Raw genomic sequence first — 16,118 nt, 5'->3', positions numbered from 1 at the left:
CTCAAGCTTTAATGTGCATTTTGTCCTGTCCTCATTCATACTATGGGTAGAATACTGCCCCCAGATAGGCTTGGCATCTGGCCTTTGTCTGAGTGGTCGTGGGAGGGCACTTGACACCACAGGCCGCCCGATCCTCCTCAGTGGTGCTTACATACCTGGGGTCCCTCTGGGGCTAATACGGCTTCCTAGACCACAGGCTGTCCTTGCCGTGGGACAGAATCCTCTTACCGTCGCATTTGGGCTGTCTATACGGAGTCAGCTACTCCTGGAGACTTATTAGGCTCACTGGTGATTGCCAAGCCATTATCCATCCTTTCTGTACTTAAATCCTCCAGCTCCTCTCATCGTGTGTTTTCACATCACTATGTTGTTAGCAGACAGTAACATAATTGAGTGTGTTGAGAACAATATGTTCAAGGAGCTTTGAATTGTATGGCGAATATATGAGAAGTTAGTAATTGGAGTCAGAGGGGTGAGAGAGTGTTTGTCTCACAAGTGGTATCATAAACATGGACTTAAAATATTAAGAGAAGATGCTGATAGTTAATGACTCAGATTTACTGTTCAGTCTGTCATTAACTATTCACTATTGACGGTTATTTACGGCAACGGTTAATGACCGGTTAAGAAGTTTACTACAGTTTAGCTATTGGTACCATTTTCTGTTTGTGTCTACCCTTCATGTTATAAGTCCACTTATATGAAGCCAATTATGCGAAATAACTGCCCCACCCCTATCTTCTTCTACGCATTAACCATCGCAGACACTGTGGACCATTAGGTCTTTCTCATCATCCTCACTACATTTGGTGTTGCCTTTGATTGCCCTGCCTCTTACTTCTCTCTTCGTCCCTTCCACAGTACTTGTTTCAGATACTGTAGACCACTTGCTTCTCCTGAATAGTAGTCATCTAAGCTGATCTCATGGTTTGTTATGCTATTATAGGTAATGTACTTGTACAGTCTTTCAGAAGTATTTAAAATATTGTGACAATAGACTGTGTGCAACACCATAACTATCATTCCCTACCCAAGAAATTGTCTAGCTGGTATCTCATGTACCTGTATCGGTTTCTTGAATGTCATCAGCACACCAACATTGTAGATATCCCCTCCTAATGCTCACCATAAGTATTCATCTTCATTCTAGTCCTCGTAGCCCTGATAAGCTACAAATCAAAAGTCTGGGTACGTATGCAGTCATTGTGGTCATCTTCATCAATAACCTGCCCTAACAATACCTTGCTGTTCTCAGAAGTCTGGCCAGCTTCCTTGTGTGACCTTTTGATTTCAAAAACAGAAGCATCAGCTCAACCATTTGAGCACCTACCAGGGCACCATCAGTTTCCTGGGAAGGTGTATCTGGTAACATCTGCCCTTCCGCTGCAGTTGCCCAGCAGTGTTCACACCTAACTATACCTCTAAGGTGCCGGGTTGAAGCTTAGGTGTGGTTAGGCTGTGTGTGTTCCTAATTATTGTGAGTACAGTATCTAATTCCCTAAACACATTATTGGCTAGCTGCACATAGAGTTTAGCGAAGGAGCATAATGGTGGTGGTAAAACTACCTTTTTTCAATGCTCTTCTGCCCATAATGGAAGAAACAATGAGTGGCATTCAAGCTACTGTACAGACACTCTTGTGAATTTTTACACATCTTCGTGGAACCTACCACTAAGCATAGTTTTCTCTATGTGAAATGTTAAGGTAGAATGTGAAGTATATTACAATACCATAATCCAGCAACTGCATAATTATGTATCATTTGGAACAACTGAAGTATAAATCTCTCCACTATACCTTTCATTGTCTCAGAATTAGTTGCTTTCAAATTGGTTTTAATTCCCCAGAATCATTTTGCGGTTTATGCCAACCTTTGATTTTACTTGCAATTTAGCTCTGGGTATTTGGACCACTCACAATCAAATAGGCAAAATCAATTACTTATCTAAATTTCATACGCTAGTGTAAGAAAAGTGGGTTGTAACTATTGAAGTCCCTACACATGCTCGTTACTATTTTAATCGCTTGCTGCTTATTGCAACAATAAAAGCTGATGATTAACTTTACACAAGCATTTCCAATGCAGTGGGTCTCGCATTTGCTCAAGTTAGAGCTATTAGCGTTGTAAATTCCTAACAGGACTTTCCTTGCAACAAAAACTGAAAATGAAAAGTAAAACAGTTTCACATAAGCGAACCGACTCAAAATGCCACGGCCGCCATGACCATCAGCGTGAAGGAGACAGACAAAAGGAAAAAGAAGTTTGCTTGCAGTCAAATGTACCAGCAAAAGTACAATTAGCCATATAACAGGGCCGATGTCCAAGGCAGTAACAAAACTGCCCCAAGGAGGGACAAACGTGCAGCATTTACCAATGATAACAAAGGTTTTTTGAAGGGCAAGCCCATGAACAACCAATAGTGATGGACGTGCAGTGGGCGTGGTTAAAAGCCCAAATAGATAACAACATGTCAGAAAAGCAGCGTTTGCGCACTGCTATGCTCAGCCTAAAAAAAATAATGATTACAGTAGGGGGGCTTGTGACTTTCTGTTCATTTTGCTGTTTTACCAGACTCCCCTTGACGTTGTGGACTATTTTGATGACCTGGACATAGGATTCTTATCTAGAAATCCCCTAGGGTCCCCAGTTGGCTACACGTCTGATGACTCTCTCCTTTACCTCTGGGGCAATCTTGATTTTCTCTAGGACGTGTGGTGGCCTTCTGGTTGCAGTTGCTCCTAAGGCATGTCCTGCAAAGGCTTTGGCATTGGCTTTACATGTAGCAGACCTGTGTGGTGTTCTATAAAAGCTAAGCCCATTGTGACCACAGGGAACAATGTTCTGAGGAAGCTTCTCCCTGTGTTTTGGCTACGCTAATAACAGTGCTAAAGTTCGAGCTTGGCCTTGACCTTGTGGATCATATCCTTGCATTTGCTCTAATGCATTTATTGTTTAGACCCCTCTCTGGATCATCCCCATTGCTGAGTTGATTTGCAGCAAGTTTGCGAGTTTTTTCTATTTGACACACTCCGCAGCTGTTCCATGGTTTCCTTGTACAGAACATTACTATAGGAAATTGGCTTTGGAGTATGTCAACCTCCACGGCTGAAGCAGGCTTTCTGGGAATGTGTTAGCCTTGCCCAGTTTGCTGTGGCTCACGCATCCATCTTCTCTGGACATCTGTTAACCTAAGACCACTTTTGAGTGCACTGTTGTATCAGGTCTCGATGATATGTATTCCGCGTGAGATGAGTATTTTCAGCTTGGGGTGGAGACTCTGTTCCTTGGGGCCTGTTCAAATAGATGGGATGGCAGTGGCGATGCTGGTGTCCCCCACTCATGTTCCCCTCCGTGCTGCAAATGCGATGGCACGACATCCGCAACAACTTAGTGTTGTTTTCTTTTCTCCCGTTTATAGGCTTTGACAGGAAGCAACTACGACTGCTAGGGCCACCCGTAGTGTTATGTACCATGCTGTAAACAGTCTGAACCGTATCTCAGTAGTCCTGTTTTCAGGGAAGTTTAGGAGACACGCTCTTGTAAGTGAGGAACTACTCCCTAAAATGTGTTTTAGTGAAGTTTTTGGTATTTATCCATAACTCCCAAGTTTGATTTGCATTATTGTCTTTAACAATGATTTTCTTAACCTTATTTTTTTTTTTCATTTAGTTAATAAACACAATCTCCTTGCTGATGTTCAGGCCCACTGGAATTATGCGATTGTGCGGACGTGAAGTTTTTCCACATAATTAAGGATCTGCCAAAGTTGCCACTAATCCATCATCTGTTGTATAATCTGCAGATTTTAATTAAAAAAATTGTTTCTAGCTCAAAGGGTTCAAAAGTTACGAAAAACGCAACAACATGTGTTGCCGCTTAGTTGAAGCCCCCTTTGCAAACGTTGACTGGCCACATTTCTGTTGTTTATTTCTATGTTTGGGTGCTTACCTGGGAATAATTGGGTGCAGTTGATGCCTCGACAGTTGTAACAAGTGTAAAAATGTCAAAATAATGCAATGATACTATCGGAAAATGTGGCGCATTGCACCACATATTTTTTTTTTCTTGCCGCATAATTGTCATCCCTGATGCATACACAGGCCCTCCCTTGCTGCAGAATTCCAGTGGCCCTGCTGATATGTATTGCTTGTTTTGTGAATTCAGTCAATGGCTAGGCCATCAATTTGATTTTGAGTAGTAAAATAAGGATGCCACCTGACCCATTCACTCTATTTAAAACAAGATCTAAATGTCTTGGTCTGAATGGGTTTTTCGTAGTCATTCAGTCTCTTTATCAACAAAAGCCATTTTCGATTTATACATTTCACCACAAGGCCTCGTCGATTTAGGCCCCTTAAATGAACTGATGGGAAGGTCTGGAAGTACCACTCTTTTGCAAAGTCAATATGACAACAGAGCCATTTAAAATCCTGAAGCTCAAACATTGCTCATTTGTGCAACTGAATTCATTTTGCAGATGTAAAACCATGTTTTTTTCTTAGTAGTAAGATCTTGGTCGGCATCTGCTAGTTCGTCAAGTATGTCTAGCATCAGAGGTAATTCTGCTTGCGATTACACACCTTATGACTAACACAGGCATAGGCAGAGTACAAGAGTCCAAAGTAAATACCACTTTTTTTCATTGTTAATACCAGATCTTGCTGACGAATTTGTGGGCCCCTGGTCACAAACTTCATGCCAGTCCCCTCTATTTTTCAGCAGCACCAACACCCCCTTAAACAGCCGATTAGACCATTTAGAAATTAGAAAGGTAGCTTCAGCTTATGGTGCCATCTAGAGGTGGGTGCCATTAGTTGCTTCCGTCAAGAACAGGTTGTACATAAATAAGGGCCAGATGTAGGTATGTCCTGAATTGCTACTCCCAAATTGCGAGTCGCAATTCAGGATGCAGGATGGTGTCCCTGATACCATCTGCGACTCGCAAGGGGGTCGCAAAGGCCCACCTCATTAATATTAATGAGGTGGGTCGCAATTTGCGACCCCCTTGCGACTCGCAGCACTCACAGGGATGGTTACCTGCTGGAGACAGCAGACCACCATGTCTGTCACTGCTTTTAAATAAAGCATTTTTTTTTCTTTGTAATGCAGCCCGTTTTCCTTAAAGGAAAACGAGATGCATTACAAAATGAAAAAATTAAACGTTTCAGTTTCATTTTTTCAGAGCAGGCAGTGGTCCATAGGACCACTGCCTGCTCTGAAAAATGTTTTCCAGGCCATTCATGAAGGGGAAGGGGTCCCTTTTGCGAATGGGTTACGAGCAGTGTGACACTGGTGGTAACTGCGATTGCTTTGCGACCGCGTACGCGGTCACAAAGCAATGCAGCATCGCGCTGTGACTCGTAAATAGGAAGGGGAACACCCCTTCCTATTTGCGACTCGCAGTCCCGTTTTGCGAGTTAACCAGGTTACCGACTCGCAAAAAGGGAATTGGGCATCGCGATGTGGGTTTTGCACGTCGCAAACAGCAAAATTCACTGTTTGCGACGTTCAAAACCTTTGCTACATCTGGCCCTAAATATATAGTACATTAATTGGTTTTTCTGTGGCATGCCTGGGCCCTGCAAGGTGTGAAACCCGGAGCAGGCACTCATGTCTTCCCCGCCTTTCCCCTTACCTTTAGTGGCCTGGTAACATTCCTCATACAACTAGAAAACAAATAGAGTGTACCAGGACAGCAAGTTCAATTTATTTTCGCTTTTTGCTTAAGTCTAAGTGCTGCTAAAATTTCAGCTGCATGCGCTTTTATTTTATTAGCACATAATTATGCAGCTTATTTTCCCATGCCCCTAGTAATCCACTGAAAAAGGCAGCATGATGTTAACAGAATGGTACTTGTGTTTACAAAACAGATGAGGATAGCTTGACGAAATTCTGTAGGCTCTTTTTTTCTGTTTGCACATTTCTCCTGTTGAGAAACACTTCAACACTTCCATTAAATATACCTAAAATACCATTTTGAAATTTGCGTTTCTGAAGCATCTCACTCTGGGGACGTGTTAACATTTCCTGTTTCCTTTTCGTAGGTGCTGAAAGCCGACAGCGTGTGCCTATGTGTGAGTGACGGCAGCTTGCTTCCTGTGCTGGCTCACTGCCTGGGAGCAGAACAGGTACTGCTATCCTTCTCGTCTAGCCCGCAAATTCTATACTCCTCTGTTTTATGTTGAACTGAAACAAAATGTTTCATAAAGTAGTGAGTTGTTTATACTTGCATAGCTCCCAAGTCTCCAAGGTCCGTGTGTGATTAGTTAGGCCAGTCCCTCTTTGTTCTTAGAATTCAGGGACTTTACAGCCCAAATATGACTACAAGTCCCAGAATCCTAAATTCCAGAGTTAGAAACTTGGTAGCTATGTACTCGTGGACTGGAAGATACTTTTCATGCACTGTTAATTTTAGTCAGCTATGGAAGAGAATTGTGATTAACAGGTAAGGAAAGCACTGTGGTAGTTTTTTAAAAGAGTTGTTTCATGGTACTTTTTGCTTTGTTCTTCATTTTTCCCCTACCAGAACTTTTAAACACATTTTGGGTCTCTAGTGGGGAAAATCCAACTTTGAAGTTGGCGCCATCCCAGCTCCATAAAGCAGCCTTCCTCTGGTCCGTCCAGCTGGTCACCCCTTTACTTTAACAGTGTCTGAGGGAGTGCTAACCCTGGAGAAAGCGTGAATAATTTACCATTTCCTGAGGCTGACTCAGGTTTTGCTGGGTCAGCTCTCTCTCTTTGTTTTATTTCACTGGTGACACTTTACTTATTTTAAAATTTAAAGTGATGTTTTCAATTAACTGCTGACTCTGTTTGAGTTGTAAACTTTGTTTGTTTTTTGGTGTACCATACATAAAATACAGCCAGACTCCCGAGTACCGGAAGAAACATGAATGCATGGATGGAATAGAAATTGAAGGGTCACAATAATCGACAAGCGGTATAATGACAGTATTATTGAGCAAATTGAGAGGTGGGAGTCCGCGTGGTTATGGCACATTGATGCAGCTCTTACAGATGATGGGCCTGATTCACAAAGGTAAACTTAGACCTTTGGTCTAAACATAGACCAGTAGTCTAAATTTACGAATTTAGGAATTCACAAAGGGCATTTACGAGTACTATTTTTATGCCCCGAGTGCAGATGTAACACTAGTGGGAATAATTTTAATTTCCCTTATTATTGGTTCTCTGGAAGAAAGGCAAGTACAACTCAGTTGGCGCATTAAATATGTAAATATTCCAGCACCCTATTTTTAGCACATAGAAAAGCTGCAGCGTCACTCATCACTTTAATATTATCCTAACTCTATAGAGTTTAATTTATCCTAATATTTGCCTTCTACCTGGGAGGAGGAAGGGGAGATGCAAAGATGGAAAACGAACGCAGTAAGTCAGATGAAGGAAGCACATACCCCAAATACAGTACTTGCCTCATTGTGTGGGAGTTGCAAGTTGGATGAGACTCCCATTTGAGACTCATATCTTGTATGGCTTGCAATATTAGTTATAAATCGCAAAGCTCTTCTATGCACTGTGAATGGGTACAATGCGTGCACAATGTTAGGCGCACTGGCTTTGTGTTTGCGAATCAGGCCAATGGTAATTTGTACATCAATCAGTGAGATCATAAATGCTTGTGGGGCCCCACGCAATATCTATGTTAGGACCACCTGTGTGGAACAACTTCAAATGTATTACCCCATTCAGCTCATTCAAGCCCTTGTGATGCCAAACATTACTGAATTATATGTTGAACCTTCAGAACAGGTACACACAAAAACAATTGAAAACCCACCAGCCAAGAAACACCAAAGGAACACCTATATAACCCTTAATAATGCAATTTATTTTAAAATTTTGATCTAGATTTTTTTTTTTCAGTTCCAACAGCAACATATTATGTAGAAATCAGCATCTAACTGGCTTGTTACTCCCTTTGTAGGAAAAACTTGCTAAGAGTAACTTGTCAGATATTTTGTGGATTAGTTCATAATACTATAGCAAGGTACATGCCCGTAGAGCTTGAAACTGAAGTGTTGATTGTAGAATGTTCTTAATGACCAATGTAATCCCCTTCAATGTAATCCCCTTCATCACAGGCCTTCTTGCCGCAGCAGTGAAAAACAAAGCACTTCTGTAAGGGTTTTCACCATTCTTTCAATTAAAATCCAATAACTTTCTCCTAATTTCTCTTCTTCTGACTTGTCACGTTTCTCCTCTTTATATGTGTGCGCTTATCTTGCTAAGCGTTTATCTGTGACCCTGATGAGGGTTAGGTTTATTATTTTTTAACTCAACACAGTTCTACAACCAAAGCTGCTGCGCTTGATTGCCCAAGGGGAAGGAGTCATCACAGAGCCATATTGAGTAATAATGGCTTTGTGCTACTCACTGCCCCTGCACTGGTGCACAAACAGGCTACCTAGCACCACGCACGACCTTTGCACCATGGTGCAGAGGTATGTAAATGCGGTCTACCATCAGATTACTACTTGAAGCATACTCTTCGAGTACAAAATACATTGCCTAGACTCTTCGTAAACTTTCCACACATTGTATGTGCGCTGCACTGTGCAGCGCACATGCAATCTGCTGAATATTTGGAGAAATTAAACTATTACTTCATGTTAGTGCCTGCCTAAAGGATACATTGTTTTATGCAAAGAGTAGAGTGACTGTTTTAGTAGATTGAGCTTGGTGTCAAAAACTATGGCTGCTTGCACTAATACACCCAGGTTACACTAAAGTAGATGCAAAGTGGTGTAGAGTAGAGCGCTATTTGCACTGAGAAATCGGCAACTCTTTAGCGCAAAATACTTTTTGCTCTGGAAAGTACATACCATTACAAGAGCTTAACTGCTGCTTTATGTCACTTTATGGTTTCCAGAGTTAATCCAAACAGACTGAGAAGCTGCGGCGACCTATCCTGGTTTTGTTGAACTTTGGAATTGTTAATAATTTTGCTGTGGTCAAATGTAATGTTCTTGAGGGAACATATCTATTTAATTTGAAAGGTGGTAAACACCAGGGCCTGTCTGTAAAGGAAGGTATAGCTGGTACAGAGAGCCTTGAACTAAATACTTGCCATTTTAGGGAGCCAATAGAGTTGGGAGAGGACAGGATGTTCATAAGTAAATTTGGGGGCGCCAAGGACCAACCAGGCTGCTGCATGTTTAGTAACTTGGAATCTGTGTAACAGATAAGACAGAACATGCAAGTAATAAGATTTAGCATAGCCAAGTCAGGACCCAAGGAGGACAAATCCAATACATGGTCAGACACAGAGAGTCTGCAGTCTGTTTTTTTTTTTTTCTTCTTGACTCCATACAGATCTATTAAGGAAGATTTGTAATTTTAGAAGGCCAATACATATCAAACCAAAGGTTAAGTTTCCCACTAAAACATCTGTTTTTTCTGTGTTTAAATCAGTAACTTTATTGGGAGCTCTTGTGTCGTACGTGGGCAGGTTAAGAGATTTGCGATTATCTGTTAGGAAGGACTTGAACTAACCCAGGTGCTCTATCACAATTGTGTAAGATATAATAATATACCATATCAGATGCCACCAGCAAATTTAGTAGACTCAGTGCACCAATCCTCATGTGGTTGGAATCCAATATCACGTTGTCTACGATTGCTTGAAGAATAGACTGCTGAATGCAGGCAGAGAGCTCCCTAACGTTTACTCCTTAAGGTTGTGGTAATTGAGGTGATCATATAACCAGTTTCAGAATGGCGCGAAAAACAATTTTAAAGTTAACTCGCACAAAAAAAGGCATATCCATTTCCAGTGACTGTTAGCACTTGTGAAGAAATATTGTCCCTTTGAGTGGGGTAGATGTAGAAAAAAATTTAACCCCTGTAATTCAGTGCTTTCCAAACCTTTTGGAACAACAGCCCAATGTTTTAGTACCACAAACTTTTATGACCTACTTAGCGCTAATGGACATGAGGCAGGCAACTTTTTAATGTAACTGAAGCATCATGTAGTAGCGCATTTTCATTTACAGGCAGCATATTTCCCATTGAATTGGCTGCTAAAATTGCACAGACATGGTTTTACTGATAAAGCTATATTAAACACAAATTATTTTTGGAAATAAGTATTCCATGAATAGATATCATTTGAGCATCGCCAAGTAAAGTGTTTTAATTTGTTACTAAGATCTTTGTTTTCATCACACTTATAAACAATGTACTTTATGTTTGCTTTCCTAACTGCTGAATGTGTACAGTTCATTTACAGGTATATACATTTTGTTGTGTTACAAAAATGAAATTCTGCAGCCTTTTCCTTTTACGTTCTCTTTCTGTTACTACATTGTGAGAGGAGCTTCTAAAGACCAATACCCATATTAAAAGAACAAGCAGCAATTTGTCAAAATACATAGCCTTACATTTCACCTCTGTCATTGAAGCACAGCAAATGTGACAAAATAAATGTAGAATTTAAAGGCATCTTTATTTTTTGTATGGACTGTTTGTGACCCATCAAGAATTGGCTCACGTCAACATTTTGGTAAATGCTGCTGTAAATACCAAGAAGGCCAATAATCTGTTTCTATCTAAGACTTTGCATGTGGACTAAATATTTTGCAACCCCTTTTGAATTGATTGAGAGTTTTAAGGGTAAAACAACTGCAGTTTTTGTAATGTACATGTATTTCATATATATTCACTTTTTCTGGTAATTATTACAGTTGTATCATAATACGCTCCTCACACAGACACCCAACCCTCATAGCAACTTTAAGTGTGGCCGGAAATGTTCTTCATCTTGAAAATGCCCGAAGTAGGTAGGGTTGGCCCTGGAATCTTTTACCCAATTGGCTAGGGCATGCCCAGGAATCATTCTCACTCTTTACCTAGTACCAGGCATTATTGTGGCACCTCCAGCCCCCCACTTCAAAACACTTTCTGAACCTGTGGAAGATCAGATGAGGACTGGACCTGCTGTTTGTGACTGTTGAGGATCCCTGAAGGACTGGACCTGCTCCCTTTCGTACCTAGGACAAAGAGGTGGACTCCAGTGGTCAGTTGGCTGACCTCCTCTGTGGCTACATGGAGAAAAACAAGCTACATGAGGCCTTTCCTGCAATTGCCCAACTGACCATTGGCACTGCACCTCTACTGGACCTTGATATTGGTCTTTGCCTGGCACCCTGTGAGCCTCTAAGTGCTTGTACTGAAGTACTTGGGGCTTTAGAAATGTACTCATTTGGTGTATTGGAACTTGTAGGACTAAGTCAGAAGGTAAAATCTTTGACCAGGATGAACCTGGTTGGTGTACCTAACCCACGCTTCATCGCGGCCAGCTGCAAATTGTCTTTAGGACTCAGTCTACTGCGACCTTTGACTATAATCGGCAACTTGTTCTTCTTGGTGCTATTCCTACTGAAAGCTTTGCAATTCATATCTCCAATTCCCCTTATTGGATCTTTGTAATTTTGCTGTCCTTTTGTTTCTTAAGTTGTACTCGATTTTTCTAATTCAGTTTGAGATTTTAATTGTTTCACATTTTGACTTTATTACTGTTTTGTTGCTGCATCAATACTTCATACATTACCCTAGGTTAACCCTGTCTGCTCTGTGCCACATCTACCAGAAGGTTGAGCTCAGGTCGATTTAGTGACTTTTGGGATTCTCCCTGACAAGGGTTGTGGTCATTCTCTCTCAGGGGATCTCCATTGTTAGTCATAGGCTTTGAATAGTCCCGCCCACCTGCGGGGTTCCGTGAGCACTTCTTATAATATATCTTCTTAAGGGTAGATGTTCGCCTTTCTCCAGGAAGGCCTGGAAGACACTCAAGACATGAAAATTATGCAGCCTATAAGAAAGGTTACAGTGGGCAATATCTTCAGATTGTGTTTGAAAAAGGGGTAGTGAGTTTATATGTGCATATACATTTAAGTCAAATTAGTTGGAAAAAAATGTATTTGACTTCTTAAATCTCTTTCACAAATCCTCTTTAAAAAGAGAAAGATGAAGAAAAAGAGAACAGTGTGGCCCTATAAGCTCCCATTGTGTAAATCTGAAAATGGTGTCTGCACCTTTAAGGACCCAGAGACCACCAGTTTCCCATCATGCCCAGCAGGTGGCATTTGCTTCAGTTAATTGTTCCTGGCTCTTGGTGTCAAGATCTTGGAGCACTGAGCTCGGCCTTTTTGGAAATTCCTGACAACAAATTCACTCAGTGGATTTCATCTGTCCCTGTGTTTTTCGGTCTTTTTTTGACAGGAATTGTTTTGTCACTGATCAGTGCCATGCCTATTGAAAAAAGAATGCCAAGTCAGACTGTCATGATGTCTGCATCATCTGCCTTCCTCAGAACCATGTTCCTGAAAGATGTCCACACTGCAGTAAGTTTTCCAGATGTACCCTGAGGGAAAGGGAGATGGTTCGCCTCCATGGTACAGAAGAGTTACGCAGGCAACAGGAGCAGTCAAAACGTGGGACTTCCAGACCGCAAGGAGAGAATCAGTCCTCTTCCACAGCTCTTGCACCTTCCTCTGAGGACTACATGCATGGAAGATCCAAAAAGAGAAGCACAATCCAAAAACAACGTTGTTCAAGGCTGACTTTGAGAGCTTCGATGTTGAGGTAAGGTAATATACCTACATGTTCACTATCGAGGGCTGGGTCAGTGTTGAGGAACAATGTCGAGACATAGAAGGTCGACTTCAAAGGAGACTACTACATCAAGGTGCAGAAGATGTTCCATGTCGCGGAGCTGTGTCGACAAAGAGACAGGAGAAGGTTGAAGTCAAGAAGTGTTATGACATCGAGACATAGGAGAACGTCGATGTCAAGACCACCCACTCCTGTGGAAAAGGCCAATAAATTCAAGGCAAAGATGTCTATCGTCCTCTATGGACTCTGAGTTGTCCAGGTTATACTCTCCGTTGACGGTATAGTGCTGTCAGACTCTCCAACTCCTTTGCCTCCATTTCCTCCACTGCCTCCACTTCCAGCACCTCGTCCTCCTTCTCCGCTGCCACCTCTAGAACAAATACCTTTTCCACAACTTGTGAAAGCCCTTCTTCTGAGACCTTTGCCTTCTCTGTGACTACCTCGTTCCAGATCTCGCCATTGTTGGCACCATTACAGGCATCCCCACAGGTCACGAGATTCCTCATCTTGTCCACCCTTCTGACGCTCACATCGTCACCATGCAACCAGGTCCAGATCCCTGTCACAAACAAGATCAAGACATTATACAACCTCTTAGTCTTCCACCTCTTCTTCCAGCACAGGTACTCACCAGTGCTGTGTGATTCCCTTCCGCTACGGGTCTCCCCACTGGATGACACCAGCACCTTCTAGGAGCTCCTGATGAGAGGGCTTTAAAATTAAACATCCAGATGCTGGCTCCCGCACCATCCACATCGGTCATTTTCGCGATGCTTCGTCATAGATCAGCATCTAGGCCTCTCCTACCTTTGTTTCCAGGCCTGTTAGTGCTAACAATTGACCTATTTGTCACACCGGCCTCAGTCAAATATTCTCCATTTATGCTGAAAAACGAATGCGGACCTTTAGAGCAGACCCACTGTTTCTCCGCTCAGACCCTCCTCAGACTCTGTGGTCATCCTTGCAACAAGGAAACAACATTCCACTACTCCTTATCTACAGTGCCACCAGACAAGGAGAGTAAAAAGTTGGATTCAAGGGGGCACAAGGTTTGCGGTACAGCTGCCACCACCAGTATTCTGCCAAAACCATCCAATCACCATCTACAGATGGTGGCAAGTACTCAACAGTGCTGTCTGATTCTCCTCAGCCATGAGTCTCCCCACTGGATGAAGTCAACACCTTCCAGGAGATCCTGATGAGAGGCTCTTCAAAATTAAACATCCTAATGCCGGCTCCTGCATCATCCACATTGGTCATTTTCGAGATGCTTCATCATAGATCAGCGTTTAGGCCTCTCCTGCTATTGGTTCCTGGCCTGTTAGAGATAGCAGTGGACCTATTCCTCACTCCGGTCTCAGTCAAATCTTGTCTATTGAGGTTGCAAAACAAGTGCAGACCTTCAAAGCAGACCCACTGTTTCCCCACTCAGACCCTCCCCGGACTGTGTGATAATCCTTGCGGCAAGGAAACTACATTCCACCACTCCATGTCTATGGTGCCACCAGAAAAGGAGAGTAAAAAGTTGGATTCAGTGGGGCAGAAGGTTTGCAGTACAGCTGCCATAACCGTGAAGGCAGCAAGTGCATCAGCTCTCCTAGGTGGTACGACACAGCCTTGTGGGAGTCTTTACAGAAATTTTCAGATGACCTCCCTATAAATAAGAGAGAGGATTTCCTCAAAGTGGTCAACGAGGGTATGATGGTTTCTGACCATCTCATCAGTGCTGCTGCTGACTCATCATTACTTGCAGTCCACAAATACTGCCACTGAGGGCCTTGAGAAGGCATTCATGGCCCCACTTTATGGCCCTTAAGAATAAATCACCAAATTGAATTCTTAACCTTCCATTCTTGGGGTCCACACTATTCGGCAGTCATGGAGATAACAAAATGACTTGGATGAAGTCTGAACTGGAGACACTTAAAGAAGTAGGTCTCGAAAAGCAGAAAGAGCAGCAAAAGCACACCTACTCATCTTACCAACCGCATTTTCTACCCACAGAGAGTTCAAAACCCACACTGGTATCAAGATCACCAGTAACACCAACCGCAGAGACCCTATCAACAGCAGCAACTATGTCAGTCTAGAGGAAGAGCCACCTACTTTCTACTTTTCCATTCCCCACTCCTGTAGGGGGAAATATATCTAATGTCCTAACAGAGTGGCAAGCAATGACAGAAGACGCCTGGGTATTAAATATTGTTCAGAATGGGTACTGTATCAGGTTCTCCAGTCCTCCACCAAATATTCCTCATAACCATCCAATCACCATCTACAGATGTTGCCCTCAGACGTAGACATCCTTCAGCAGAAGCGTGAGGTGGAGGCTGTTCCTCTCAAACAACAGGATTTATTTGCTTTATTTTTTATGGTGAAAAAGAAAGGTCCCAGAAATCCGTCAGAAGTTTCACTCTTCCTTGAAAGTCTTCACTGAACAGTCAGAACAGTGTAATCTCTTCTCAGCTCGATGGCTTTTTGTATCTTTCGAACTCCAAACGCCATTCTCCACATGCCACTCCTGCAGAAATATCTCCAGGATTAATGGGGCCAGCTTACGGACAATTGGGAGGACAAGATCACACTTTCCCCCAGTGCAAGGCAGTCTCTGAAATGGTGGTGCTGTCTGACAAATCTGCTTCAAGGGATGCCATTTCTTCAGGATGTCCCTTCCCAGACCATAGTAACAGATGACTCATTGTTAGGATGGAGAGTGCACATGGATAACCTCCAAATCTAGAGAAGATAGTCTACGAGAGTTGACCTACCATATCAATCTCCTCAAGCTGCAAGAAATTCACTTGGTGTTGAAGGCTTTTCTCTTGTTCTCAAGAGACAATCCCTGCTTGTTCAGACAGACAACACAACAACTATGTACTACCTCCACAAATAGGGGTACAAAGGCCAGACCTTTATTTCGTGAGGCCCAGACAATTTGGAATTAGCTGATGGCCAGAGACCTGCAGATCACTGCAACTCATCTTCCAGGTGTTAAAAATGTGCAAGCAGGCTCCCTAAGCAGAGTCCTTCAAGAAAACCTCGAATGGGTCCTTCATAACACCTTGGTGCAAAACATTTTCAGAATGTGGGACTCGCGGCACCTTGACTTATTAGCTACAGCAGAAAACAAAAAATACCAAGGCTTTGCCTCGTGGTACTTCCAACCACGGGCAAAGGGGAATGACCTATGGATCGACTTATCAGGCAAATTTCTCTACCCTTTTCCTCTGATACCCCTAATTACATCAGTACTGATCAATCTGTCTTACTTGAGGGCCAGGATGATCTTGATAGCTCCAGAGTAGCCCCAAGAATGAGGGTTCACAGACCTTCTTTAATTATCGGAGCATGCACATATGAGACCGAACCTACTCGCGAAGTTCGGAGGTCATATGCTCCATCCTAGTCGCTCATCTTTGGATTTGGCAGCATGGCTACTGAGCTAGTACAATTCAGGCACTTAAATCTGCAACAAGACTATAT

General features: G+C 42.5%; 1 protein-coding gene across 4 annotated transcripts in view; it reads left to right on the top strand.

Annotated features, from left to right (window-relative positions):
- PRMT7 (protein arginine methyltransferase 7) overlaps positions 1–16,118 on the top strand; it is a 424,549-nt gene that overhangs the window by 177,327 nt on the left and 231,104 nt on the right. For all 4 annotated transcript variants that reach the window (XM_069217242.1, XM_069217243.1, XM_069217244.1 and 1 more), the window contains one exon: positions 6,047–6,130. In XM_069217242.1, coding sequence (XP_069073343.1) covers positions 6,047–6,130 — 84 coding nt within the window. The remainder of the gene's footprint in view (positions 1–6,046; positions 6,131–16,118) is intronic.

Source organism: Pleurodeles waltl, chromosome 12 (assembly GCF_031143425.1).
Source record: "Pleurodeles waltl isolate 20211129_DDA chromosome 12, aPleWal1.hap1.20221129, whole genome shotgun sequence".
Classification (NCBI taxonomy): Eukaryota; Metazoa; Chordata; class Amphibia; order Caudata; family Salamandridae; genus Pleurodeles; species Pleurodeles waltl.
The sequence above is the reverse complement of the archived record's forward strand: the minus strand, read 5'-3'. Positions and strand labels throughout refer to the sequence as shown.